Source organism: Drosophila suzukii, chromosome 2L (assembly GCF_043229965.1).
Source record: "Drosophila suzukii chromosome 2L, CBGP_Dsuzu_IsoJpt1.0, whole genome shotgun sequence".
NCBI lineage: Eukaryota > Metazoa > Arthropoda > Insecta > Diptera > Drosophilidae > Drosophila > Drosophila suzukii.
In genome coordinates, this window is record NC_092080.1 from 14,982,811 (window position 1) to 15,009,941 (window position 27,131).

The 27,131-nt window shown below is 39.5% G+C and overlaps 6 protein-coding genes across 7 annotated transcripts; 3 read left to right on the forward strand and 3 right to left on the reverse strand.

Moving 5' to 3' along the window:
• Positions 1 to 517: 517 nt before the first annotated feature.
• Positions 518 to 2,419, forward strand: RtcB (RtcB RNA ligase). Its single transcript, XM_017068518.4, has 2 exons — positions 518 to 1,911; positions 2,139 to 2,419. Exons 1-2 carry the CDS (start codon positions 619 to 621, stop codon positions 2,364 to 2,366), a joined length of 1,521 nt encoding a protein of 506 aa, XP_016924007.1. The 5' UTR covers positions 518 to 618; the 3' UTR covers positions 2,367 to 2,419.
• A 162-nt stretch (positions 2,420 to 2,581) lies between these two features.
• Positions 2,582 to 4,217, forward strand: LOC108021017 (uncharacterized). Its single transcript, XM_017089497.4, has 3 exons — positions 2,582 to 2,874; positions 2,928 to 3,859; positions 3,915 to 4,217. Exons 1-3 carry the CDS (start codon positions 2,697 to 2,699, stop codon positions 4,023 to 4,025), a joined length of 1,221 nt encoding a protein of 406 aa, XP_016944986.3. The 5' UTR covers positions 2,582 to 2,696; the 3' UTR covers positions 4,026 to 4,217.
• A 41-nt stretch (positions 4,218 to 4,258) lies between these two features.
• Positions 4,259 to 4,887, forward strand: LOC108021022 (uncharacterized). Its single transcript, XM_017089502.4, has 2 exons — positions 4,259 to 4,530; positions 4,591 to 4,887. The coding sequence occupies exons 1-2, from the start codon at positions 4,345 to 4,347 to the stop codon at positions 4,801 to 4,803; spliced, it is 399 nt and encodes a 132-aa protein (XP_016944991.3). The 5' UTR covers positions 4,259 to 4,344; the 3' UTR covers positions 4,804 to 4,887.
• Positions 4,888 to 6,167: 1,280 nt separating this feature from the next.
• Positions 6,168 to 8,205, reverse strand: Dh31 (diuretic hormone class 2). Of its 2 annotated transcripts, none has more exons than XM_017089501.4 (3): positions 8,100 to 8,205; positions 7,253 to 7,378; positions 6,168 to 6,433 (listed from the first exon to the last, which is right to left on the reverse strand). In XM_017089501.4, the coding sequence occupies exons 1-3, from the start codon at positions 8,189 to 8,191 to the stop codon at positions 6,298 to 6,300; spliced, it is 354 nt and encodes a 117-aa protein (XP_016944990.1). In that variant the 5' UTR covers positions 8,192 to 8,205; the 3' UTR covers positions 6,168 to 6,297. The 2 variants fall into 2 exon arrangements, with proteins under 2 accessions (XP_016944990.1, XP_016944989.1); XM_017089500.4 differs by having other exon boundaries at positions 8,097 to 8,205.
• Positions 8,206 to 10,251: 2,046 nt separating this feature from the next.
• LOC108021019 (lysosomal aspartic protease-like) lies at positions 10,252 to 11,461 on the reverse strand. The gene has a single exon (XM_017089499.4). It carries the CDS (start codon positions 11,417 to 11,419, stop codon positions 10,301 to 10,303), a length of 1,119 nt encoding a protein of 372 aa, XP_016944988.3. The 5' UTR covers positions 11,420 to 11,461; the 3' UTR covers positions 10,252 to 10,300.
• An 809-nt stretch (positions 11,462 to 12,270) lies between these two features.
• Positions 12,271 to 13,478, reverse strand: LOC108021018 (beta-site APP-cleaving enzyme). Its single transcript, XM_017089498.4, has one exon. It carries the CDS (start codon positions 13,437 to 13,439, stop codon positions 12,321 to 12,323), a length of 1,119 nt encoding a protein of 372 aa, XP_016944987.3. The 5' UTR covers positions 13,440 to 13,478; the 3' UTR covers positions 12,271 to 12,320.
• Between the last annotated feature and the right edge of the window lie 13,653 nt (positions 13,479 to 27,131).

Genomic DNA, 27,131 nt, shown 5'->3' on the forward strand with positions numbered 1-27,131 from the left:
GTTGCCGTCCCTAAAACTCATCCATGTCACAAGCCCAGCTCCCATTTCCGATGAGAATCTAACTCAACTATGCCCAAATCTGAGTTTCGTTATCAGTAGCAGTAGGGAATTCAATATATTTTGGCAGCCTGGTAATGCACATAATTATTATAAATTGATGCGTATTTTAAGTCCGAAAACATAGATACTCTTGAAGCATTTAAAATAGGTGTTAATTGTCCAATTTACAGCCTTTTTTAGCGATTATCTCTAAGCAATAAATATATATGTACTTTATATATCTGAATTATTTTATAAATAGTATTGTTTTCCGTTTAAAGAGGGAAATGTGTACATATATTATTCAATTGTTCTGTAGAAGAAAACGTTCCTTCTATCAAATTAGGAAGAAGTTAAAATAGACGATAGAAAGGAAATACTAAATAACGGTACAAAACTCAAGCAAGTGTCATATGGCCATAATGGAGATACTTGGTATTTTTTTGCTGACTTCGATAGTATCGACTCGCGTTTTCTTCCATCTCTATTTCATGCCGGCATGCAATGCGAAAACTGACGAAATAACAACCTTATAAATTGCAACCGACTAGCTGACAAAGAAAACCCCCAGAGACCAGGATGGTGGTGCGTCCCTACAACGATGAGCTCAAGTACCTGGAGAAGGTGAGCGACCACTGCTGGCGGATCAAGAAGGGCTTCCAGCCGAACATGAACGTGGAGGGGTGCTTCTACGTGAACAGTCGCCTGGAACGCCTGATGCTGGAGGAGCTGAAAAACTCGTGTCGCCCGGGAGCAGTCGGTGGATTCCTGCCAGGCGTCAAACAGATTGCCAATGTGGCTGCCCTGCCGGGAATCGTGGGTCGGTCCATTGGACTGCCGGATATCCATTCTGGCTACGGATTCGCCATTGGCAACATGGCCGCCTTTGACATGGATGATCCCCTGTCCGTTGTGAGTCCCGGTGGTGTGGGCTTCGACATCAACTGCGGTGTCCGCCTGCTGCGCACAAATCTCTACGAGAAGGATGTACAGCCCGTAAAGGAGCAACTTGCGCAGTCTCTGTTCGATCACATCCCCGTGGGCGTGGGCTCAAAGGGAATCATCCCCATGAATGCCCGCGATCTGGAGGAGGCCCTCGAAATGGGTATGGATTGGTCGCTGAGGGAGGGCTATGTCTGGGCGGAGGACAAGGAGCACTGCGAGGAGTACGGACGAATGCTGAATGCCGATCCCGCCAAGGTCAGCATGCGGGCCAAGAAGCGAGGACTGCCCCAGCTGGGAACCCTGGGTGCGGGCAATCACTACGCCGAGATCCAGGTGGTGGACGAGATCTACGATAAATGGAGCGCCTCCAAGATGGGCATCGAGGAGACGGGCCAGGTGGTGGTGATGATTCACTCGGGCAGCCGCGGCTTCGGTCACCAGGTGGCCACCGATGCCCTGGTCCAAATGGAGAAGGCCATGAAGCGGGACAAGATCGAGACCAATGACCGACAGCTGGCCTGCGCCAGGATCAATTCGGTGGAGGGACAGGACTATCTGAAGGCCATGGCTGCGGCGGCTAACTTTGCCTGGGTCAATCGGAGCTCCATGACGTTCCTTACCCGCCAGGCCTTCGCCAAGATGTTCAACACCACCCCGGATGATCTCGACATGCATGTAATCTATGATGTATCTCACAATATTGCCAAGGTGGAGAACCACATGGTAGATGGCAAGGAGCGGAAGTTGTTGGTTCACCGCAAGGGTTCCACTCGCGCATTTCCCCCACACCATCCCCTGATCCCAGTCGATTATCAGCTCACTGGGCAGCCTGTTCTGGTGGGTGGAACCATGGGCACCTGCAGTTACGTGCTGACCGGAACGGAGCAGGGAATGAAAGAGACTTTCGGAAGCACCTGCCACGGAGCGGTGAGTTTTGAAGTTCAGTTATGAACCTGTTGTTTATGTTATCAGTACCCATTAATGGGTATTTCGCACTCAATTGCAAACTGCAAAAGTGAGTCATATTTATAACAACCAGCTCTTTGATAGCGCATTATTTGTGTATATATTATTTGATAAGGGTGAAGAAAACATGTATATTTTTTATTTATTTTACTTTATCGCTTAATATACATGTTGTTTCTGATCTTTAGGGTCGCGCCCTCTCCCGTGCCAAATCCCGCCGCAATCTGGACTACAAGGAGGTGCTGGACAAGCTGGATCAATTGGGCATCGCCATTCGCGTGGCCTCGCCCAAGTTGGTCATGGAGGAGGCTCCTGAATCCTACAAGGACGTTACCGATGTGGTCGACACCTGTCACGCGGCTGGCATAAGCAAAAAATGCATTAAAATGCGACCCATTGCGGTCATCAAGGGCTGATTATTAGTTACTTTTATGATTAAATCAATAAAGATTTATAATTTATAATAATACCTGTAACTTAAGATAATTATTTAATTTTTGAAAATTCTATCCTTTTTCAAAAATGGATCGTTTCTTTTTTGCCATTCACTGAGAAGCATCCAAGTAGTTTATTTTTGAAACAAGCAGTTCTAGGAGATTTGCAAGCAGTTCAACAGCTGTCAGTTCCCATTTGTTTTGATTTGTTTATTTTTTGGTTTTTAAATCATTACATGGAGCCCATTTGTTCGCTAATTCATTGATTTTTTTGTTTTGTTATTAATTGTTTTCAAAATTTTATCATTAAAAATGGATAGTATTAATGAAGATGTATGGATAGTTATTCTGAAGTTCCTGCCCATGAGTGATCAGTTGTCACTGGCCCAAGTGAACGAAAGTATTGCATCCTATGTGAAATACCAATGGAAACATCTAAAAAGAGTGACTTTGACCCGAGAGGATCTGGAATTTCTGGACAGGAACGAGAGTTAGCTTCAGTGTTGATCGTTTGATTCCCTACTAATCTCAATATGTACTTAGAACTGATGCAGGAATGCCTGGGCGGTTGGTCGAGATCGGTGGAGCGCCTAGATCTACCCAATGCCAGTCGGGATCTGCTGATGAAGTGGACGGAATTCAGCTTTCCCCAGCTCAGATCGCTCGACTGCCACATGGACTACAATCTCGAGGAGGCCGACGAGGAAACCCTTCTGCTGACCGAGCTGTTCCCGTTCCTGACCAGTCTCACACTCAATAGCAGCACCACAGGACGCTATTTGTGGCAATGGTCAGATCTCAAAGAGCTGAATCTCATCTGGTGCGAGTACCTGGAAACGGACACCTTCGAGCAGATCTTCGGCAGCCTAAAGCTGACGAAGCTTACCCTGCTCTACTACAGTTACAATGTGAATCTGGGCGAGAAGGTGCTGGCTATCACTCGATGCTCAACGCTGGAAGAGCTGATCCTAGACGACCACCACTTGCTAGGGGATTTCCTCACCCGGTTGATGAATCTTCCGCACTTCCGCCGCCTGGCCTTCTACACGCGTGACTACTATGAGTTCCTACTGAGTTCGGTGGCCAGGCACAAGCCACTGAAGGTGCGATCGTTGCTCTTCAACGACTCCTTCTGGAGCAGTGAACGGGTGGCGGAAAGTATTATGCACATGACCAATCTTCGGCGACTTGTCTTGCAAGAGGATGACATCGATTCGCAGCAACTGCACGCCATCTGCCACAAGTTGCCGCAGCTGGAGGAGCTGCACCTGGTGCAATTGCTCGAAATACCTTCGCCCACCCATTTGTGGAACTCTATAAGTCTGTGCCCCAGTCTAAGGATCCTCAACTTGTCGTCTACCAAGTTAAGTTGCCATTTTTTGTATGTCAGCCACTCACGCCTCTCCCAAGTTCTGATTAATCGCAGTTCTCCGCTGACCATTTATCTCCACAACACTGGTTTGGTTCCCGAAGTGGTACGTTTACTTGGATTAGTAGTAAAATGGCAACTAACTTTAAATACCTTTTTAGGTTCTGTCAGCTATAAATTGTCCCAATTTATATATCTCATTCAAACCCATCCATTTGAACATTTGGAGTTCACGATTTGTGGAAATCGAATTCATTCCTGAATCAGCTTAATAATGGCATTTATCTACATATTTTCCGTTCTAGCTCATTAACATTGAAAAAATTAAAGTGCAAGCACTTTCGTGTGATTTGAAATTAAACATAAATTGTATAGTGTTTAACTTTATGATCCTTACAAGACGAAAACCTTAGAAGTATTTACTTTCTTGGGTTGCAATAAATCCACTAAATTATGGTTGCTAAGATTTCCTAAGAAAAAAATACCTTATCGCGTACCATTGAGTGCCCCCAATGTTTCCGTACCTTTAAAATCTATACGAAGAGCTTTTGCCTCAATGCAGTTGCGCTTTCAAACTGGTTATTAACGGTCATGGATCACAGAACATGTCAGTGCAAAAAAAGAAATGTGAATCCCCTTAAAAAGAAATTTTCGCGGCTACTTAAGAAAAACTCACATAGTGAAACCGAAAAACTAAGGAATGAGATGGACCTTGTTAAAAACGAGCTGGAAAAAGCGTATGATGTTATTGATGAGATGGAATTCGAGTTAGAAAGCGTAAGTACTGTTGAAAGCAACTATTTTAATATAGTGTAATCAATTATTATCTAACTACAGGTGGATTTACTGGCTCTCCAAAATCAGTGGCTACGCGATGAATTGTTGAAACTTAAAACGCAGGAAGATGGTGTGGTTCCTAGGAACGAGGTGGAGGACCCAGCATCCAGAAAGCGACGTCGCAGTTATCGGCAACAAGTTTCTGCAGGGATGTTAGACCCCCAGTTTAAAGTCCCATCCCAAGAGCAGCGATTCGGAATCGTTCTGGATTAAGATAGTTGCTAACTGATTGAGAAAAATGTATACTTTGCATGCCATAAACCGCTTCTGATAGCAATTTTGGAATTAAATTGAAAAGCTTTTCATTATTGTTATCCTTTCTAAAGATATAAATGTGAATCACAGAATTCACCGATGCGTAAAGTCTTATTTATTCTCATTCATACATTTGTGTGAGATACTTTTAGATATCGCAAGTACTCTTCAAATCAAATCAGCTTTCAATATATACCAAATTTTTGCTGCTTCTACATTGTTTATTGACACAATTTATTTATGTGTCTACACTTAATAATCTCTTATTGGATTTACTACACCTAAGCAGCTCTGAATTAATTGTGGTATCATTTATGGTACCTCGAAGACCACTTATGTGCCTAGGAAACCATTCGAACTCCATGCATAAATCAGCCCACTGTAATTTGCCTGTAAATAAATAAAATCAATTGCATTTCCAGCTCGGTTGCTCCTTTATCGAGTGGTTTGTTTGTGTAAGCGGCTTGTAATGCATTTGCAGCTCCCAAAAGAATACATTTTATGAGCTCTGGATATTAGATGGCTTAAGCTCAACCAACTGGGTCAAGTGTGTGCAATTTTACCTGTGACTGAGTAAAATAAATAGATGGAAATAAATTTAAGGATTTTACAACACAAGTTCCCAGAAAAAACGCTACAACAATGTGAAGTTTCTCAAAATGTAGACTTTTATTTGATCGTGTCCCGACTCACGGTAATTTATATGTTTGCAGCATTTTTCCATAGACACAATAATTATTAAATATATGCAAGTAGAATTCCATAGGTATATTAATATATATGTGTATATTTGTATCGCATTAGTTGTACGTGTGTTTTTGTAATTTATATTTACAATATAATAAAAAGTCGCGAGACCATTCGGCTATGGGTGAAATAAACTTTCAGTTTCGTTGGGGTTTTTATTGGCTTCATTTTGGGGGCCAAAGGTGTGTTGCATTAAATGTGTTTTCGTGTAGCTTTTCGTTAATGTAAGACATACCTAGTTAAAGATTTTTTGCGCGATTTTGCTTACACTTGAATATATATGTAGGATATTTATTTAAATTTCTCCCTTCTCTTTTCTTAGCTTTTCCCTTTTTAATTGGGTTAAAACGAGCAATTAAGACTGAGTTTAATCTGAGATGGAAACTTTCATAAATAGTGTCTTTCGGAGCAACAGTTTAACGTTTTTTATTTAAATGTTCGCCCTTTGGTATTTATAATTTCGATATCCGTTGAATATTTTTGTTTTTTCATAAAGCAGCAAAATACTTGTAAGAAAATATGCGATGAATACATGAGGACAGAGATCCGTAATAAATATATATGTACAATGAATAACCAACGATCTAACGTAATGCAAATTAAAGCTCTGAGAAAGAGTCAAAGAATGGGTCAAGTTTTTAGTTGAGAAGTTGACACTCGTCCTTAACGTCCACAGGATGCGCAGCCCGGACTCCTCGGGTCGACTTAGACATCGGTCTCGGATCGCCGCCTCCGCCCGGGTCCTCCGGCAAAGTTGGCTGCAGCCAGACCCATGCGATGTTTCGCCTCCTGGGTTCCCGAATATCCCCGGGCCAACCCAAAGTCCACTGTTCGCTTGGAGCTGCGGAATAAATACATATTAACATGACTTGGTTCTTTGTAAACAGGCAAACTTAATTAAAACTTATTGGCACCGCCCTCATATTTAAAAGTTATTTGTTGTTATTAACTTCTGTTTATATTATTATAATTTAAAATCATACTATTAGACGAATTGGATAGGACAAAGTACGAGGGCACTTTGACTATGTCTTCATTTGTTTATAGCTCCTTTTAAAAAAATTTTAACATTATTTTGAGTATGGTGTTCGAAAAATAAAGAGTGATACTTTTTAAATATTTTGACAAACTTACAAACCAAGAATCCGATCGTCTGTAAATGCGGTTGAAATCTAGCAATGAACTGCTATTTTTCAACTTTGACCACCATTTTCTCGGAATTTGTGAACACATTTGAAAAGGTCGATTTAAAGCGGTTTTAATTTAATTTAAGCATTTATCAAGGTTAAATTTGGTTAGTTTACATAGTGTCATAGAAAATTGAATATTGCTTAGAACATTTATTTTACATTTTTATAATACTCATTGTTTATCTTTATTTTTAAATTTTACTTTTCAGTTTTACAAACAAACCCGTTTAAAGTTCTGTGATAATTTTTAGCATATATCTTTAATTTTAAGGTTGAATTCTCTAGTTACAGTATTTTAAACAATTTAAAACCGGCTTTATAAAACCCCTCATATTTTTTTTTTTTTTAAGAATAAGCCTAATGAGCATGTACATATTATTATTTCTGTTTTATGTTAATCACTTAAAAAGAGGATTTTTGACCAATATAGGGGCTAAGACTACCAACTGATTCTTAAGTTCAATACTCACTTCTCCAGATCGTTTCGTGCCCGTATTATGGTGCGTCCAAAGCGAGTCATCAGTTCCATCAGCAAATCGTCAGGGACCTCCTCCAGTTCGTTATAGCCAGGCCCATATCCGCCACCATTGGATTGGCTATTTAAAAATCAGCGAAATGGAAAATTAAAGTTTAGCCTCGTTGTATTTATACATTTGGGCACTGCGTACGAACAGGATATCTAATTACTTTGGCTCTGTTAAATTTGACATTCGGTTGGATTAGAATCTTCATTTGCATGGGAACCCAATTATTTGTTAATGCCGAAATGTTTGGGCCATTTTCCATTCGAGCAATTGCTAATTAGATGGGCAATGCCAATGAATTTTTAATAGTCACTCTGACGATGGGAAATTGTGTTTTAAATATTCCCGAATTGTTATCTTTGCCTGCCTTAAAATGTGCAATCTACTTATGTATGCCACTCAAGTGTGTGGCCAAGTACTAGAATTTTTGGCACACTTTTCTGCCAACGTTTACATTTAATTAATTGAAAATTTTCATTTGAAAGTGATGGAAAAAGACGCTGACACTCGAAAGTGTGGTGTGAAAATTCATGTGAATTTTATATTCGGCAGTCTAAGTACATTTTCATCGCCCACATGGCCAAGACTTGTTTTAAACCAACATTGACTGGCGCTCAGTGGGGTAATTGCTTTGCTCAAATATTTGTATGCCACATTTTTTGGGTTTTTGCAGCTGAAGTGCCAGAATTTAATTAGGTTATGTCCCCAGCCAAATTGGAAAGGATATGTCTGTGGGATGTAGGATGTAGGATGTAGGATGTGGGTGGGGACTTAATATATAGGGTACAACTACCTGGGCATCGGAGCTCCCTCGATGCTCGAGATGGCCAAGAAGCAGAAGAGGAGGAAGGCCAAGGCGAAGCTAGCACATCGGTTTGTCATCATTGTGCTGTCTCCTGAAAGAGTTAAAAATGTTTATGTATATTAGGGAAAATTCATACACTCAAAACAAGAGACTTTAAAAAGCGAAATCTGGAAGTTTTGGTGATAAAATACCTTGAAGGGGTTGTTTACCAAAGACTAGAAAAACGATTTATTTACTAATATTTGGCGTTGGATTATTCTTAAAATCATTATAATAAATCCAATTTGCAATAATACTTAATTAATAAAACTTTATTTTCCAAAATCATAATCATTTTAAGTTTGATCTAGTTGTGGCTTTATAAAAATAATTTTTAACTAGTCAAGACTCGCGCCAAAATGGAAAATGTGTATTTAAACACATCTTTTAGAACATGTTAACATGTAGACCTTTACAAAAATGGTGTTATAGGGGTTCTAAAAGTATATCTTGATTTTATTATTTCTAATATATATTTAACACTATATCAAAACATCGGTTTGTGATCCGTTTGTTATGGTCTTTCTAATTATTAAATTTTTCCAAGTGTTTATACAAATATTCCCGAAAGCCAAGCGGTTTAGTTTTCTAGGGTCAACATCAATCAGACACAATTAAAAATCGATTGGGAGGGTCGAGTTTACACTCAGAACGGAAGTCAGGTGGCAATGGCGACCAGGTTTTTCCATTAAGTGATTCATTAACTGCCCAACGAAGCAGTCCCAATCCCAACCCCATATCTGGGTTACCCTTCCTGTTTTCCGTCGGTTTTCCGTCGCTTTCCCCCACCAACTCATTTGCATGTGAACCAGGCTAACAGCGGCACTATGAACTGTTGTCCCCGTTTGGACCTCGACTTTTTGCATTGCTCAACTGCACTTCCACTTCCTGTCATCGTACACGGATGCGGAAGCCCCTCGTCCTTCCTCCCCAGCCACTTCTAAATGGTGTTGTCACTGTTGTGTTTACAGTTGCAAAACTATAGTCTCGCACAATTCACTGACATCACTGGCTACTCTTTGACATCTGTGGCAGTCCCCAAGTCCCCGAGGTCCCCGAGATCCCCAGAGACCCCTCCTGACACCCGGTGACACACATCATTGCCCAGGCAACAGGCTGGACAAATGAATTGGCTCTCCGAGCTGATGGCTTCTGTCATTGCCTCCATAACACCCCACCCTCATCCGTCCCATCTTGGGAAGAGTCAACATTTTTCCACTGCCAGCTTGGGATTTGCGGACTACCGGATAACACAGTTGGATAACCACCTCTCCTTAAGTGTCAATAAATCACAGAGATATATGGGGTATTATAGTCTCTAAACGTTTTCACTTGAGCTATATAAAATTTAAAATTTGAAGTCCTTAGAAAATTGAATAGGTATATATCGCCAAGTCATAGCTTATAATAAATAATCCTGAACAATAAATCGCAGATATGGAAGGGTTTTGTATAGCTTCTGTACTCTTTTAATGATCTCGCTCTTTTAAATGCGTATTATTCCTTAGAATAATCCCAATTACACCCAACTATTTTTTATAATATCTGTAGAGTGAAATAAAACTTAATAAATGTGAGTGACCTTCTTTAAACTGGAAACCTTATAGTAAATAATCCTGAACAATGATTTATAGAGATTTTTCATTACGAAGCGCATAAGCAAAATCCGAAGTAATCCTTATTATGTATTTCTAAAATATGTGTAACAGGACAGGTTAAGTAGATAAATATAAAACCTTGGTTGCCAACATAAAATTAAGGCCACAATTAAAATTAAATCGTTATCATCATAAAAATTAAGATCAGCTAAGAAGTCCTAATAGTCTTTGTTAATATAAATGTGGAACCCCTTAAGAAGTTAAAATCGTATGATTCTAGGAAAATCAAAAACAAAGTAATAAAAAAAACCCGAAACTATTAATAAGCTCTTGAACTAGACGGCCTATAAAACACCCCCTGACATAAGATTGTAGAACCCTCCAGCCTTGAAAAGGTGACTCAGACATTCCAAAAATATACTCAATGTACTCATAACTTTATTGCACTCTGCTGATTGCAGATCATAACCTTGAGAAGGTGACCCAGACATTCAAAAAATATACTCAATGTACTCATAACTTCATTGCACTCTGCTGATTGCAGATCATAACCTAGGCGACTGGGGCGAATCCAATGCGGTTGTTGCCCAAATCGAACTCGGTGTAGTACTGGCCAATGAAGACATCGCCCAAAATCCAGAAGTCGGTGCCGATGTACTCAAAGCCGGACAGGCAGTAGCCATCCGACTCGATGATGTATTCCGAGGGGGTCAGGACGAAGTCCGTGCCACCGATGATGAAGGTGACATTAGGCAGGGAGCTCACGGTGGAGCATTCTATGTAGCCATACTCATCGGCATTGACGATATTGGACAGGGTGACGTACGCAGCGTAGGGAGCCACGATCAGAGAGGTGCCAGTATCGGCGATAGCCTGGCAGTTGTTGCACAGGGAGCTGCCATCGACGGAGGCTCCAGCCATGGTGAACTGCCAGTAGCCCTGCTCCGAGATGGGCACATAGGTCAGAGCACCCGAGTACAAGGATGAATCGGAGCCGCCGAGGATCAGCTCACCACCCTGAGTGGAAGTGCCAGCGCGGGCCAGGTAAAACGAGAAGACGGAGCTGTCGACCAGACCCTGGGACACCAAGTTGTAGAACGGAGGAACCACTCCATCGACGGCCAGAGCTTCATAGGCCATGCCCAGGATGCCATCGAAGTTGGCATCGTTGAAGGTGGTGCCCGGTTCGTTGGTGGATTCGGCAAAGGTCTGGCTCGTGATGCTCAGGCCACTCACCTCGACGGTGTCGGTGGACAGGAAGCCAGTGAGGCTACCAGATCCATACTGGATGGAGAAGGACCTGCCATTGGCCACGTAGGTAGAGCTGGCACTCGAATCGTACTGGTTGTGGGCCGTGCAGGCGGTGCTCTTGCAGGTGTTAGAGGGCACCCACAGGTTCGAGGAGCCCGTATCGAAAAGAATCTTAAAGCTCTGAGCAGGAGTTCCGATGGTGATGGCTCCATAGTATTCCAGGTTCATCGAGTTGGACAGCTGCTCCTCAGGCGCGCTGCGAAGGGAGGGCACCTGGTACTTGGTGCGCAGATAGGACTTCTCGGCCAGGACATTCTCACGGGTCTTCACGAAGTTCTCCTCCTTGAGGATCGGCACGCGCTGGAGCTCGGCTGTGGCCAGAGCCACCAGGATCAGAACTACACCAATGGTCTTCAACATAGTCTTGGTTCGATGTCTACTCGATTTCAACTAACTGGCGATCGGAGGACCGTGTCCAATTTATAGCACTTGCCATCTAACGAAATCTATGTCGATGCCGCCGACCTCTCGTGTCTCAAGCTATATGAGTCCATAATGCTCTATCATTCCGATAATTATAATCAGGCATAATTTTATTTCGGGTGCTAGAGCTATATAAAATTTAAAATTTGAAGCTCTTAAACGATTGAGTAGGTATATTTCGCCAAGTCATACCTTATGAAAAACAATCCTGAACAATAAATTACAGATATGGAAGGGTTTTGTATAGTTTTAATACTCTTTGTTCTTTAGAATAATCCCAACTACACCCAACTATTTTTTATAATATCTGTCAAATGCAATAAAACAGAGATTATTGATGTAACTAATTAAATATGAGGAACCCTTTTCAGATTGGAAACCTTAAAGAAAATATTCCTGAACAATGATTTATAGGGATTTTTAATCACAAAGCGCATAAACACAATCCGAAGTAATCCTTATTATGTATTTCTAAAATATGTGTAACAGGAAAGGTAAAGTAGATAAATATAAAACCTTGGTTGCCAACTCAAAATTAAGGCGACAAAAAAAAGCAATCGTTATCATCATAAATGGTCTTTATTAATATAAATGAGGAACCCTTTAAGAAGTTAAAATCGTATGACCACCTAATTCTAGGAAAATCAAAAACATTGAAAGTAAAAAAAAATCCCGAAACTATTAATAAGCACTTGAACTAGCCGACGCCTATAAAACACCCCCTTACAGTGTCGTAAACTGATAAGATTGTAGAACCTGGAGAGGGTGACCCAGACATTCCAAAAATATACTCAAGGTACTCAAACTTTATTGAACTCTACTAATTGCAGATCGTAACCTAGGCTACTGGGGCGAATCCAATGCGGTTGTTACCCAAATCGAACTCGGTGTAGTACTGGCCAATGAAGACATCGCCCAAAATCCAAAAGTCGGTGCCCATGTACTCGAAGGCAGACATGCAGGTGCCCTCCGACTGGATGATGTATTCCGAGGGGGTCAGGACGAAGTCCGTGCCACCGATGTTGAAGGTGACATTCGGCAGGGAGCTCACGGTGGAGCAATCCAGATAGCCATCCTCACCGGCATTGACGATCTCGGACAGGGTGACGTACGCATCGTAGGGAGCCACGATCAGAGAGGTGCCAGTATCGGCGATAGCCTGGCAGTTTTCGCACAGGGAGCTGCCATCGACGGAGGATCCAGCCATGGTAAACTGCCAGTAGCCCTGCTCCGAGATGGGCACATAGGTCAGATCACCAGAGTACAAGGACGAATCGGAGCCGCCAAAGATCAGCTCACCACCCTGGGTGGAAGTGCCATCGCGGGCCAGGTAAAACGAGAAGACGGAGTTGTCGACCAGACCCTGGGACACCATGTTGTAGAACGGAGGAGCCACTCCATCGACGGCCAGAGCTTCATAGGCCATGCCCAGGATGCCATCGAAGTTGGCATCGTTGAAGTTGGTGCCCGGTTCGTTGGTGGATTCGGCAAAGGTCTGGCTCTGGATGCTCAGGCCACTCACATCGACGGTATCGGTGGACAGGTAGCCAGTGAGGCTACCAGTTCCATACTGGATGGAGAAGGACTCGCCATTGGCCACATAGGTAGAGCTAGCACTCGAATCGTACTGGTTGTGGGTGGTGCAGGCATCGCTCTGGCAGGTATTGGAGGGCACCCACAGGTTCGAGGAGCCCGAATCGAACAGAACCTTGAAGCTCTGGGCAGGAGTTCCGATGGTGATGGCTCCATAGTAGGCCATGTTCATTGAGTTGGACAGCTGCTCCTCGGGAGCGCTGCGAAGGGAGGGCAGCTGGTACTTGGTGCGCAGATAGGACTTCTCGGCCAGGACATTCTGACGGGTCTTCACGAAGTTCTCCTCCTTAAGGATCGGCACGCGGTGGAGCTCGGCTGTGGCCAGAGCCACCAGGATGAGGACTACACCAATGGTTTTCAACATAATCTTGTTTTGTTGTCTACTCGATTTCGACTAACTGCCGATCGGAAGACCGGGTCTAATTTATAGCACTTGCCATCAATCACGGCCAAAGAGATAAGATTCCCTGAAGAAATCTATGACGATGCCGCCGACCTCTCGAGTCTCAAGCTGTAGGAGTCCATAATGCTCTATCAAACCGATAATTATAATCGGGCATAATATCATTTCAGGTGTGAATTAGGCGATATTTTAGCTATCTATTTGATAACGCTGTCCTCAAGAAGTGATTCCGAAAATTCATATACGCAGCTGGAATATGACTATGATAATGTAACCAATGCGATAATAAAAAGTGACTCCTCATTATAATTTGTTAATTTCATCGGATTGGTAAGCTCACAGATAGACCATGAATTATAGATAACGATAAGTGGTTTCGGTAAAGGGAATAACCATTTATTTGGGATTTTCATTGAACACGTTGGGCAAAACCTTAACAATTTGATTGCATCTGCTTAAAAAAATCCATGAAAGTTGAAATCATATGAGTATAATGGGATTAGTTCAAAATTTCATTGTAAAAGGAACATTGGAAATGGTAAACAAAATTAAATATTAACGAATTTCATCTTTTATCCTTAGAAAAGAAATTAAGTTTGAGCTAAAGGGTAGAACATTTGTGGCTACCTTAAAGGCTATACCAAAAGGAATAACCAACTATTTCGGAATATCATCAAACATGTGGGACAAAGTAGGAGTATGATGGGTTAAATTGCAAATTATCATTGCAAATGGAACAATAGAAATGGTTAAAAAATCAAGTATTAAGGAATTTCATCCTTCATCCTTAGAAAGGGAATTAAGTTTGAGCTAAAGAGTAGAATATTTATCGTAAAAACTCTCAAATTTTCATTACCGGGTTGAATTGCTTTTCAATTGGTTAATTTAAAGGAACGTAGGAGTTTAATCGGCTTTTAGCCAAGAGGAAACACTTTTATTCAGGCCCAACTGGCCAGGAGAAATTCCCTTCCAATTAAATGGTTACACTTGAGCTTTTCCCCCAACGAATTGCTCGGTCGTATAAAGAATATATATATTTGGATTTGACAGATAAAAGCAAATGCTGGAGGTCCGGCAGTCATCTTGGCTCCTCTTTTTATTAAGCTTAAGTCCTTATTGAAATCAGATTTAAAATCAAATAAAATAGAATGCCACTTCAATTGGCCAAGGAGGACAAAGGAGGAGATTCATTTGTTCGATTGCGTTTTACTGCCAGCGCGGGAATTGTTTGCTCATATGGGGTTTGTTATATGTATGATGTTTCCTGGGGGAGGGATGAGTTTTCTGGGAGGTTTCTGGGCGGGTTCCGTGTGGTCAGCCACAGGTTAATTGTGGTGCAGGGCATCCGCTTATCGCCCAAGGGCTAGGAACACCCGGACAGACAGCACCGAAATGCGCACTTTCAGCCCGAAAATAAAGTAATCAACGGATTTCACGCACCGTCGGGCATTTCGGCCACAATTCTACCATTCTTTCACTGGGCACACGGGGCGTATGATTACCGACGTGGGCCCTCTGGTTTTTGCTTTATTTTTCCCGTGTGTGTGATGACATTTCATGTGCAATTATTAGGCTACTCAAATGCGATGCTTTTTGTTTATGTTCCCCCCTTTGCACCGTTTATCAATCATTTTTGATTTATGGGCCAGCGCGAGTGGATTGAATTGGAGTTGATTGTAGTCGGCGAATACACATAAATAAAGTATACGCCCGGGGTGACCGAAACAACCCACATGAATTTCGATTTATTTTTTATTTACTCTGCGTGGACATGGGCGATGGCTTAAAGGCTTAGAGTCCGAGATGCAAATAATATTTAACCAAAAATAATCAGTAAATATACACAATTGTTAAATATTTATTGAGTAGGGAGCGTAGAGCAAATAAACTGACATTATGGAAAGTATCTGATTCGGTCAGTGAGCATTTGCCGTCGGCTCTCCAGGATATATCGGTGGGTGTTCCATCAAGGATTTAGCGCCCACTTCGCCTCCTCCTCAGCGGCTTCTTTCCGCCGATTGCATTTTCACAGCTTGCTTGATCTGCGATGCACCCACTCGTGGTTTATGAACCCCGGAGTCAGTCAAGTGCCAGTCGATTAATCGAGTAAAATATTGCAGTTCTAAATAAACACCCAGCAATGAACTTTGGCCTATAGCCTTCTCAAGGAAAACTGGACTGCCATTTCTGATAAGTTAAATGAGAGGAAAAATTGTGGTAGAGGGATTTTTTATCACGTTAGATTAAGTGATTCATCTTCAGAATTTAAATCCATATTAAAAAGCATTAAAAATTGTTTTGTACCTTATAGAGTGATTCACTCTCAGACTTTAAATCAGTATAAAAAGGCATTAAAATGTTTAGTACCTTATATTTCTATACTATTTTAAAACTACATAAGTACACAGTACAGGTAGAGAAAGAGGGATTTAAATTACAAATGATTTAAATTGACTTTCCCGAACCCCATATCATAAAGCCACCAAATAAACTACTCAGCAAAGGAGATGCCATCGCTTAACCAGCTAAATTCTCGAACTTCAAAGGCATATTGGGCAATCAGACGTTGACTGCTTAATCTGGCATTAGAGAACCCGTCGAATATGAACCCATCTCCAGACGGCATTCAAATCCCATCAACCGGAATGGGGAAAACTGTTTGGGCAGCTTGGCCCTGGTCGTGGTTAACCCAAATCAAGTGTTGTCCAGTCAGCAGAGGCATTTGTCTAACGAGATCCTTGACTCGCCGCCTCACCTGCCCACGCAGGACTCTCACCTTGGTCATGTGGCGGTCTTCTTGGCCAACTGGCCAGGAGCAAAGAAGGTGGAAATGCCTGGGGAAGGGGGACTTGGAGGTGGTCTAGAGGTGGGCACACCCAGCACAGGGGAAGTGTAACACGAGAGTCAGACATTGAAATTGCATTGCGTTGATTGCGGCCAACACACAGGAATAACCCACACCCTGTGATTGCGAACCCCCGGCTTTTGTGGGTCGCCCGGAGGCCCGCTGCGTTGGTAACTGAAAACGTACTTATGATTGGCGGCCGGGGCGAACTGGTTGGGGATCTGGAGCTGGGATCTGGCCACACGACCTGGCAAATTGAATTTGGGTCATTCAATCCCAAGGTTAGGGCTAAGGATTTCAGCCCTCTTCCTCAGCACCAACAATCAAATCCGTTTCCACGTGCTTTAATCACCATACCCTGCCCCTATTGATTTTATCAGGGTATATTCAATAAAGTCTTTCATTCATCAAAATGTAAAAAATACGTAACCGACTCCAATCTTAAAAGTAAAAACTAACTAACTCTGAATTCAAATTAGCCTAAAATTTCATTAGTTACATTTTAATATAATATTTTTAGAATATATTGATTTTCAACCGTAAGTTTTTTGAAAACCATGAGGTATAGGAATATAATTATTATAAATTTAACTATTGCTTCTCAATCTTGAAAGTAAAAACTTTCTAGGTTTTTGAAATCAAACTGGCCTTAAATCTCTTAAGATACATTTGATTTCGATAAAATATTTTTGAAGTAAATAGCTTTTCAAATGTAAGTTGATTGAAAACCATGAGGTGCAGGAATATAATTATTATAAATTAAACAAATTGTTTTTAATTTTAAAAGTAAAACCAAATCTCAAAAGTTTCATTTGATTTTGATAAAATATTTCGGACGATGTGAGTTAAAATCCATGAAGTACGAGAATAATATTGTTTATAAATTAAAAGCTTTTTAAATTAAGTTTTGAAATATATTGAAAAAATTAAAACAAATCCTAAACGGCCTTTAACCATTATTTAAACTTATTTAATTAACTACCAAAATTACTAAAAAGAGAACCGAAAAGTAAATAAAAAACCAGTGATTCTCCTTTAAACGTAACCTTTGCCATTATTTAATTAGCGTTACAGTAATTCCCTTTTCGTTGACACTGGCAAACAAATAAATTGTACGTAATTTAGCCAAGCCAGGCAAGGCAAAGCCAAATAATTAGGGGAAATTATTTCTGCGACAGCCACTTTTAGTTGCATTAAATTTTCATATACCGAATGAAAATTGCGTATACGCATGGAAGGGGGGTGGCTTTCAAAGGGGGCAAAGAAAACTTCTCCCGCCGCGTTGTAATTGGATGCTTATTGAATTAGTGACAAAGTCGGCGGATCGGGCAGAGGCTTCTATAGTGTCCGTGCTTCTGGGATCTTGAATATGGAAATCCAAGGGATGGTGGCTTTTGGTGGGCAGGAGGAGAGCTGCCCCGCTGAGTTCCTGGCTGCCATTTTAGATATTCATCAAATTATTCCGTTTGTCAAATTAAGCAAACAAGACCCACACAGCCGGAGACAGAAGATTGATTTGGATTTGTGTTGGCAGACATTTGATTTGACCTGATTCGGATGACCGTATCCTGGAGGCTCACTTTGTCGTTGCGGATGCGATGCCGTCTTAACTGATTACTTAGCCAGTAAAGCCACTGGGCATAAGTCGGCTGAATGTCCACAAAGCAGGTGGAACACAACTTGCCACTATTTATCGCCTCTGTCCGGTGGTCTGGCTAATGGAAACTGCTAATAAGCTCGCACTTAGCTATCTAAAGTCGCCGGCAGAAATGAGTTTTCCCTTTTAACGTAAACGTGCACATACTAAGTGTATTGGAGTTTATTCTTGGTAACTTTGATATCTCCCAAAATTTGTCAGAAAGGCGACAACATGAATTCTCAAGTATTTACAGGCTAGGCAAACTGTTTATGACAACAATCAAGGCAATAATCTTGAACCGATTAGATTGTTAAGCTGTTTATGACCACGCTTATTAACACTTAAAATGTCAACAATCGCTCTTCAAAAACATTTTTTTATTGATTTGTTAGTTAGGAACTTAAATTAATTCATAAGAAAAATGCTAGAGGAAAGTATTACATTATATATATTTTTTCAGGACTAAGTACCATGAGTGATACTCTTTTTACGAAAGTAAAGGCTTTAATCTTGAACCGATTAGATTATTAAGCTGGCTATGACCACGCTTATTACCATTATATTTATTGATATGTTAGATATTTTAAAATATTAAAAAAAATAACTAATAGTGGTTCTTAAGAAAAATGCTAAAGAAAAGCATTACAAAATATTTATAATTATTTTATGGGCCCTAATTCTATAATTTATACCCTTTCGACCACAGCAAATGCTATTAATCTTTAAACGATTAGATTGTTAAGCTGTTTATGACCACACTTATTAACAATTAAAATCTCAACAATAACTCTTCACAAATATTTTATTTATTGTTATTTATAGAGCAGTTTTCTCATTTTAAAATAATTAAAAACGAAATATAGTTGCTTCACAATGAAAATGCTGAGGCAAGCATTACAAAATATTGTGATATTTTTTCAGGGCTAAGTACCATGAGTTATACTCTTTTTCGACAGCAAAGGCACTAATCTATAACTGATTAGATTATTAAACTGGTTATGGCCACACTTAGTACCACTTAAAATCTCAACAATCACTCTTTAATAAGTTATATATGCTTTGTTATTTAAAAAGGCTTTTAGTTATTAAAAATTTTTTATTAGTGGTTATAAAGGAACTAAATCTCTAGGAGAAAGTATTAAATAATATTTGTATTTTTTCGGGCATCAAAGTGACTTATCCCTCGCCAATATTTCCCTAAAAGGTCACGTCAGAAACGACTAGTAATTATAATTGTATAAGCTATAATGGTTATGTACCATAAAAAAAAATCGAGCGAAGAAAACTTTCTCCAGTTCCTCATGGGAGACGAAGTTTCTGCGAAAGTTTTCCCTCTGCCTGTTTAAGGGACATGGAGCAGAGACAACCTCGGATAACCGAGCATTTCTCGGATGCCGAAAACAATGTAAAAATTGTTGACCCAACAAGGAGCTGGGGGAATTGGGAGAGCCTCCTCCTTTGCCACACATAAAGACAATGAGGTGGAAAAGGCGCTCGAAAGGTGGGAAAGCCCAAAGGTGAGGGGGCGGAGCATTTAACTTGCGGAGGCTAAAAGCATTGCCCACAACAACCGACAGGATAACATCCTCCTGGGAGTTGCCACGCGAGCTCCTCCTTGGGTTTCCTTCAAGACCGAGGTGGATGTGGATGTGGATGAGGCGGAATCTCTACCTTTGGGCCCGGCACTCTTTACATTTACTTAAAAATTCATTGCGGCCCAAGGAATTCTTTTATTTTTCTTCGTCCCAGCCCTGAATCTTTAAAGTTGATGAAAAATTATGCCGAAAATGTCGGCAACAGATTAAAATAATTGCACTCAACTAGAGTGAAGTTTCGAAGGGGTCTTGAGCTTTTTGGCTGGTCGGGTTGAATTTTGCGGTTGGCTAACACCGAACAGGCCGCAAATTATGCCGGCAACAGGTTTATGCCAAATGGGAATTTGGTGTTAGGCAAATGTTTTTATTCTTTTCTGTATTTCTGTATGCAAACTGTGGGAATTTGTGAATTAGCCTCCGGTGATTCGGAATTCTCGGTTTTGTTTCTCTTTGGTTTATGCTCGCCACAATTCAATACATTCTTTTATTCCTTGATGAGTTTTCGTTGTTTGGGTCAGCCATTGTTTTTAAATGCAGGATAAAATAAAGGAAGTCCCCGAGGCTTGAAGAGACCACTATTTCAAATGTTTTATGTTTGTCTCCCTGTCTCCCTAAAAAACATAAATTGTATAGGATAGGTCAACTGAAAAAAAGTGTAAATCTGATATCTATTATATATCTTCTCTGTTGTTCCAAATATTAGTCATTTTAAAATACAAATAAAATAAAAATTAAATAAAAAGTTTACTGAAACTTACTTGTAGCAGATTACATTTTAATTAGAACTAATTTTCTTGGAAATTACAAACTTTAGACAGTTTAAATTTAATCATTACATTGCATTTAAAAAATGTATGCACCTGCCTACAAAATGTATTAATCTCAGTAATTTATTAAATTATTTGTGCCTGTTATTTTAATAACAAATTTACTGCTCACTAAAAAACTATACACTTACTTAAAATAATAATAAAGATATGCTATCAGAGTAAAAAATATGCTTGCCTACTTTTAAGGGCAGTGAGCATAAACTTTTTATGGTGTTTTATTGGCAGCAAAAGGGGCAAAGAATGGCATGTAAATATATCTTAAAAAAGAGATGAACCCAGAGAAAAAGGGAAGTTGGAAAATACTTTTCGCACTTTGAAAAGTTACAGCATCTGAGGGCCACGCAGCTCATATGAGAAAAGAGCCAAAAGCCAAGTGCGTCACTAGAGTGGCAAAATATTCAAATGAAAACGAAGACCACCAACTATGCCGAGGGGAATCACCACAAAAAAAAACGTAAAATAAAATGCGGAATTGTGTGCTGAAAAAGGAAAACTTGTGGCAAAGTTTGGCTAAATACTTTGGCAGAGCCAGTTTGTTGTGCCAACACCAGTCGACCATCTCCACCATCTCACCAAAATCCAAATCCCCGGTGCCGTCATCATATGTGCACCAGTTTTCGACGACGACGACGACATATCGATGTCAGTGGCGTTGTTCCCGCTGCTCTGTCACTTTCGCTTGATTGCATTGTCAGGTCGGTAAGCCCCCTCTAAGACCCCCTTCATAAAGCCACTCCCCCATGTGTGGGTTATGCAACCCACAGCAGCCCACCCACTCCATTTGCTGCCTGATAAACTGCCAGTCGCAATGACGTTTGTTTGTTGGTCTGTTTGTTTATGTTTTATGAGCATTGTTGCCACAACTTTTGCTCAACACAAACAGAAACAGAAGGCCCCTTTCGCCCTTTTGAACCCCACTCGATTGCTCTTATTTTGCATTGAATTTCTGTTTGCCAGTTGCAAAATGTAAATGTTTCTTCTCGATAATACAGAGCTTACTTTGAGCCCGCCCTCCACACAATTTGGTATTTACCCTGGCAGTTCGCTCGGAGCTCAAGTGCCTTTAATTGCCTTTCGAATCGCACGATTGAACCTTTTGCTTCGTTTGAGAAATTTAAGTTTCATACTTGGCCCTTTGAACCGGAAAAGTAAACAACAGAATGCAGTAGTGGGGCATTGTTTTCATTGGGCTTATAAGTATTTTATACATTTCCTTATTAAAAAGAATATTTTTTTTTTTTACATTTTCAAGCCTGTTATAACGAAAACCATTAGTATAATGAACTTTATATCTTTCGCCGAGTCAAAGGTAAATTCCCACATATTTGTATCCGCAGAAAAGACATTTCCTTGGACCTCCTCGTTTAATGTTCGGCTTTTCTTTTTTTTTCTCACAGCCAGCTGAGCCGGCGAAGAGTATTTAATTTAAATGCCGACCATAAATGTTCAAATATTTTTTTAAAGCGAATTTATTACAAAATGCTAACTTTGTCATACAAACAATTCAGAGGAAGTCAGGGTAGTTCGAGGGGGAATGTCAACACTCTTCCAGGGAAGAAGCCCTCATAAAAACCAGCTTGTTTGAGGACAGAGTAGGAGATGGATGGGGTTTTTCAGGGGGGTTCGAATGCATGTCTTATCACCGAGGTATGGTATTTGGACTCAGGAGCCCGGAGAATGCTTATAGGAAAATGCAACATAAAATACTTTTTAAATGTGAATAAATATTTGGAAGCTGGCTGTTGGAATACCATCAAAGTGTGGCTCCAGGAGCAAGGACTGGGATTGGGATGGTGAAATTTATGGCGATGCAAATGGAAAAGAGGAGTGAAAATTTATATGTTAAGAGGTTAACATTTTGAATGAACAAATTTATCTCACATGAGGGAGAAAGCACCAATGATGAAGCAAATGGAGTGAAAAATCACCTGCAGCATTGAAACTCCAATATTGGTTGGTAAGTCGAAGATTAAATAGCTCAATCGACAAGCGAACAGTTAAATAAATTTATTAGATTAATGATACCTCAAGGTGCGTTAAACATTGTGGCATTTGAAGAGTTTGCAATACTCAAAGTTTAATAATTGGGCTAAACCCATTCATTTCATCCTGCTTTTTACTCAACTATGTACTCCCCTTTCAAAATACTCTGTAAAATTATAAAACAAACCAAATATGATACGAAAAATACTCTAAAATTAATAAGAACCACCTTCTCTAATAACTAACAACTTGATACGTTCAGCAGACCACAAAAACTCGGGAAAATAAAATACTTTATGCCCATTTTAAAACAAACTTTTTACAAATTGCTAAGTGTTTATTTGCTCTTGCACACTCAATCCCCACTCACTTTTACAGCCGTGGTATTTTGAGAGTTTATGAATTCATAAACTCGCCTAATTAGAGGCGTAAACATTTTCGGACTGAGAATCGTGTCCAATTAAATTCGTACCGAGTTTGTTTGGGGAAATATAAAACTGAAAAATTATGAACAAAGTGCTCCCCATAATAAGAATGCAATAAGTGGGGGAAATGGAGTCTGAATATAATCCTAATCTTTGAGTTTTACCAGTGAGCAAACAGGACATCCGAATTGTCCACAGTTTGTTTGCTTTGTCATTGCCAAGGGACGTGTTAATTTTCGAAGGGGATTCCCCGGACCTTCGGTGATTATCACATGCACATGTGAGACGGAGGGCCAATTCTCGAAAGTTTCCAGTAAACACTGGCTCAACAATTTAATTAATAAAAATATGCAAATTTAATTAGAGAACGAAGCTTGTTAAGAAACTTTTTGGACCAAAAGTACCCAAAGCTTCTCGTCTAGATTTAAGCCCATTTTTCGCCATGCTCAAGTGAATTTTTAAAGCCCTCGCTTAAGCATTTTTTAATTGAAGCCCAGTTGAGGTAAACTCCTTTATTTTTGTATGAATTAATAAAGTACACAAAGTTTTCGCATCAGAGTATTTTTACAGACCCAAGGATAAAGGAAAATGAGCGGCCACGGGAAGAAAATCCCAAGACCCAAATCATCGTCCCTCTTAAAGTGTGAGTTTCTTGTGTCTTTTTTGTGGCGTGTTATTCCCTTTTGGAAATTCAAAGAAAACAACAATTGTCCACAAATCGACACAGTCGAAAGCATTTCATAAACAACCCAGGGGCAGGGCATGGAAATAAGTAGTTTTCAACGCCTTCCATTTCATTCTAAGCACCTGAGCGAGAGAATTGAATTTCCCAGACATGGAGTTTTCCGCAAGAAAGTAGGCAACATAAAATGATCGAAAGGTCACAGAAGGTGTGGAAGGGACACTGTGGGTTGTAACATTACTTATAGCATTCCAATTATTACATTTGAAAAATTAAACTATATCAGAATATCATGTCATATAATATCATATTATATAAAATCATATCATAAAACATTATATCATATAATATCATATCATATAATATCATGTCATATAATATCTTAACATTTAGGTTTTTTTCCTAATCAAAGTTCATTTTGGAAAACTTGGAGCAACAGGGTTTGTTTTTCGACTGCTGTCGTTTATCTTAAGCATCTACTTCAATTAAGATTTTCCCATCTCTTACAAAGATCTTACTTCTTTGACCCATTTATTAACCAATAATATCAAATAAAACCCATAAAAACAAGCAGTTTTTATCTGTTTTAAATACAAAATCATAAGAAGTATAATATAACATTGAATGATAAATTTTAATCCAATTAAGCCCTTCAATAAACATTCTGGATTTTATTCTATAGCTCAGCCTACTTGAATATATCATTTTAAGCCTCCATAGAAAATATATCCACCCAAGCTTACTCTTAAAGCCCTAAGGTATAAATCTGTTAAAAAGCTGACCAAGCTTACTATAAGCAAGTAAATAAATAAATCCACCTGAATTCAAATAAATTCAAGCCAATTAAAAGTGTTAATAAAAATAAAAGCTCGTAGGAGATCACAAATGAAATTGTAATACAGCATAATCCGCTTTTTCACAATTTCTTTCGCAAAACTGAATATGCAATTTGAGCATTCTGGTAAAATGCATGTAAAAAGCATGTAAAAAGCAAAAGGATTAGAGCATTTAGCGTTGGACACTGTGCGAAAGCATCTCACGTCTAGTTTTACCGCGGCTAAGCGGCTTTTGCGATGCACCGCACTTAAATACATTTTTAATTGCATCATTTTTCAATTATTGTGTTATTTTATCTACCCGGTAAAATAGTCATCAACTTGATGTGAACATAATTTAAATTTAATTGCTCATTTATTATTCATTGCAATGAAAGTTATGTTCCCCTGAAGTTTTTAGGGGCATCAAGTCACTCGAATAACTGAGCATTTTCTGGGAAATCGAAATACCAACTGTTGTTGTTAATACAGCAAAATTAATTTCCATTGCCAAACTTTAAGATCTGAAGTTGGTTCTCAAACTCGCGCTAAAGTTTCAGCAATTTAAGTTAGGAACAGCTAAAAGCGAGTAGAGCCCTCCTCAAAATCATAAAACTATAAGGGTGCTCTAATATGGGAGCCAAGTAAAGCTTAAAATGATTGCGATAATCCAAAGGACTTACTTGGCCCGGGCCAAGAGGTAATAAAGCCAAGGGGCCAACTTCAATTTTGCAGCAAGAATATAAAGATTTTTCCCAGATACAAGGGGGCAAAAAGGTCGCCTAGGCTAAAAACCAAAGGCAGGACAAAGGGGAAGCAACAAATGTCCTGGGCTCAACACACATCATCGGTGGACCACTGGTCCTGGTCCTGTGCTCCTTGTTGACTTTATGGCTTAGGCCAGCTAAGAAGCAATTTCGAAAAGGCCGGGGCACTTGCTGAATTATAAACATATGAAATTTAGAGCCATAAAAGCATAATTAAGTGGACGTCGAAATGAAATGTTAAACACGAGCTTATGCAGGGACATTCCACTTTCTTTATATATCTTTGGTTTTCATTTTGCTTCCTCTAAATTTGTGCAACTGGGAAATAAAATTAAATACTTCCTTACAAACTGAATGATCAATTGTATAGATTAAGTTAGGAAATAAGTTGTTTAAGCAAAGCTTTATGCTACATTATTCTCTGCACGTTTCCATTCTTCCAAGAAATATATTTAAATATTACGATATACGAATCATTTCCTAAAGAATCTTTTGGAGTCTTGAAACTAATTTCGCCGTCGGCAAAAATCAAAAGTTGTCTGACTTTTTTGAACTTGAATAAAACTGAAATACTTAAGATGAAGTTTTTTTATTTTATTTATAAGGCCATGTAATATTTTAATATAAGATATAATTTCCAAAATGTTTAGCAGCCAAGAGCTGCTGTGAGAAATTTATTGGATAATATGGATAATAGTTAATAGGAATACTTGAGCTTTAACATATTCGGATATCATAAATTATTATTTTAATTGTTTATCGACTTTAAGATTTTAATTTTAAATTTAATTTTTATGTTTAGAACTGAAGCTTTTATTGATTTCCAGAAATATTTTTAAGGGGTTGCATTAAAAAAAACTAACTTATTGATATAACATTTAAAAATTTGCGTTTTTTTTTAGGTAAAGTAGAATTTTGTTTTTAATATCTAAATATCTGTTCTATTATTTGAAATCTGATTAAACTTGATGTAACCTTATTCTTTTTTTAAAACCCGATTCATATTAGTAAGTAAAATACACTTTTATAAAAAATTAAAAGAAAAAAATTGCTCACCTTTATTCACGAATGCACACAACACTATAAATTTCAATCAGATCAAAGTTCGAATACTTCCGATCGATACCACTGGAAAACACAAAATCAAAGTTCAAAAACGTTGTGAAGACTTTTTAGAGAATTTTGAAAACTTCTTGAATCGGGACTGGATATTAACCGTTACTGCTGCTGACTGCACCGCTTTGAGACTGAAACGCAAGTGAAATCGGGAGCCAAGGAGACCGCGATTTATACGAGGCGAGGATACGAAAGATTTCAACGCGTTCAGGTGGGAGCCGAGTGGAGAGTCCTAAGTTCGGGAAATCCGAAGTTGGCCGCCCACAATATCATGGTTGGTGCTTCTGGCCGATTTTGGGTGGGGATTGTGCGCACTCATGGGCCGTCGGTGGGTGCTGGCCAACTGGTCGTATACGCAACACGTGGCAAAGGGCAACCAGTGGGACTTGCTCTGTATCATTTTATTAATCATCTATTACGCACCATTATCGAAGCGTTTATCGAGCCATTGTCCATCGATCATGCTATATCAGCATCTGATTGTTTTCAATTAGTGGGCTAGCTAGGGCAGCCATCAGCCGTCAAATCCAATATAAATCCACCCAATATTTCAGATTATTAATAATTCTACGGGCATTATCTCATAATTGGCATTACATCACTTATCTAACATTTCTAGCGAACCGCTCTGACTAATAACCGAGATTACCATTCCAAATAATTCGGCTATTTTCGCATATTCACAATTAGTCGACCATAAATGGTGTATGGTAATTATGAAACTCCGAAATTGATAAGGAAGTTTTATGGTGGGATATAACGCTTATGACTGATGTAATTAAAAGGGTAGTGATGATATTTAAGTTATACTAGTAGCTTCTTTTTTTATTTCTTATAAGAAGTTAAGAAAAGGTCGAAGGATATTATGTTTTCTAGCATATTTTAATGAAAAGATCATTATAAAGAAAAATATATGTTGGTTCTTAAAATTATGTAATTATGAAATTCTGAAATTG

Excerpts from the sequence above, each read along its gene's own strand:
- RtcB (XM_017068518.4), top strand. The coding sequence starts at position 619 with ATGGTGGTGCGTCCCTACAACGATGAGCTCAAGTACCTGGAGAAGGTG. Across the intron at positions 1,912-2,138 it reads GAAGCACCTGCCACGGAGCG|GGTCGCGCCCTCTCCCGTGC; the intron begins GTGAGTTTTGAA and ends TCTGATCTTTAG.
- LOC108021019 (XM_017089499.4), bottom strand. The coding sequence starts at position 11,419 with ATGTTGAAGACCATTGGTGTAGTTCTGATCCTGGTGGCTCTGGCCACA.
- LOC108021022 (XM_017089502.4), top strand. The coding sequence starts at position 4,345 with ATGGATCACAGAACATGTCAGTGCAAAAAAAGAAATGTGAATCCCCTT. Across the intron at positions 4,531-4,590 it reads TGGAATTCGAGTTAGAAAGC|GTGGATTTACTGGCTCTCCA; the intron begins GTAAGTACTGTT and ends ATCTAACTACAG.
- LOC108021017 (XM_017089497.4), top strand. The coding sequence starts at position 2,697 with ATGGATAGTATTAATGAAGATGTATGGATAGTTATTCTGAAGTTCCTG. Across the intron at positions 2,875-2,927 it reads ATTTCTGGACAGGAACGAGA|AACTGATGCAGGAATGCCTG; the intron begins GTTAGCTTCAGT and ends ATATGTACTTAG. Across the intron at positions 3,860-3,914 it reads CTGGTTTGGTTCCCGAAGTG|GTTCTGTCAGCTATAAATTG; the intron begins GTACGTTTACTT and ends ATACCTTTTTAG.
- Dh31 (XM_017089500.4), bottom strand. The coding sequence starts at position 8,191 with ATGATGACAAACCGATGTGCTAGCTTCGCCTTGGCCTTCCTCCTCTTC. Across the intron at positions 7,379-8,096 it reads GGAGCTCCGATGCCCAGGTA|CCAATCCAATGGTGGCGGAT; the intron begins GTTGTACCCTAT and ends ATTTTTAAATAG. Across the intron at positions 6,434-7,252 it reads GCACGAAACGATCTGGAGAA|CTCCAAGCGAACAGTGGACT; the intron begins GTGAGTATTGAA and ends TTTATTCCGCAG.
- LOC108021018 (XM_017089498.4), bottom strand. The coding sequence starts at position 13,439 with ATGTTGAAAACCATTGGTGTAGTCCTCATCCTGGTGGCTCTGGCCACA.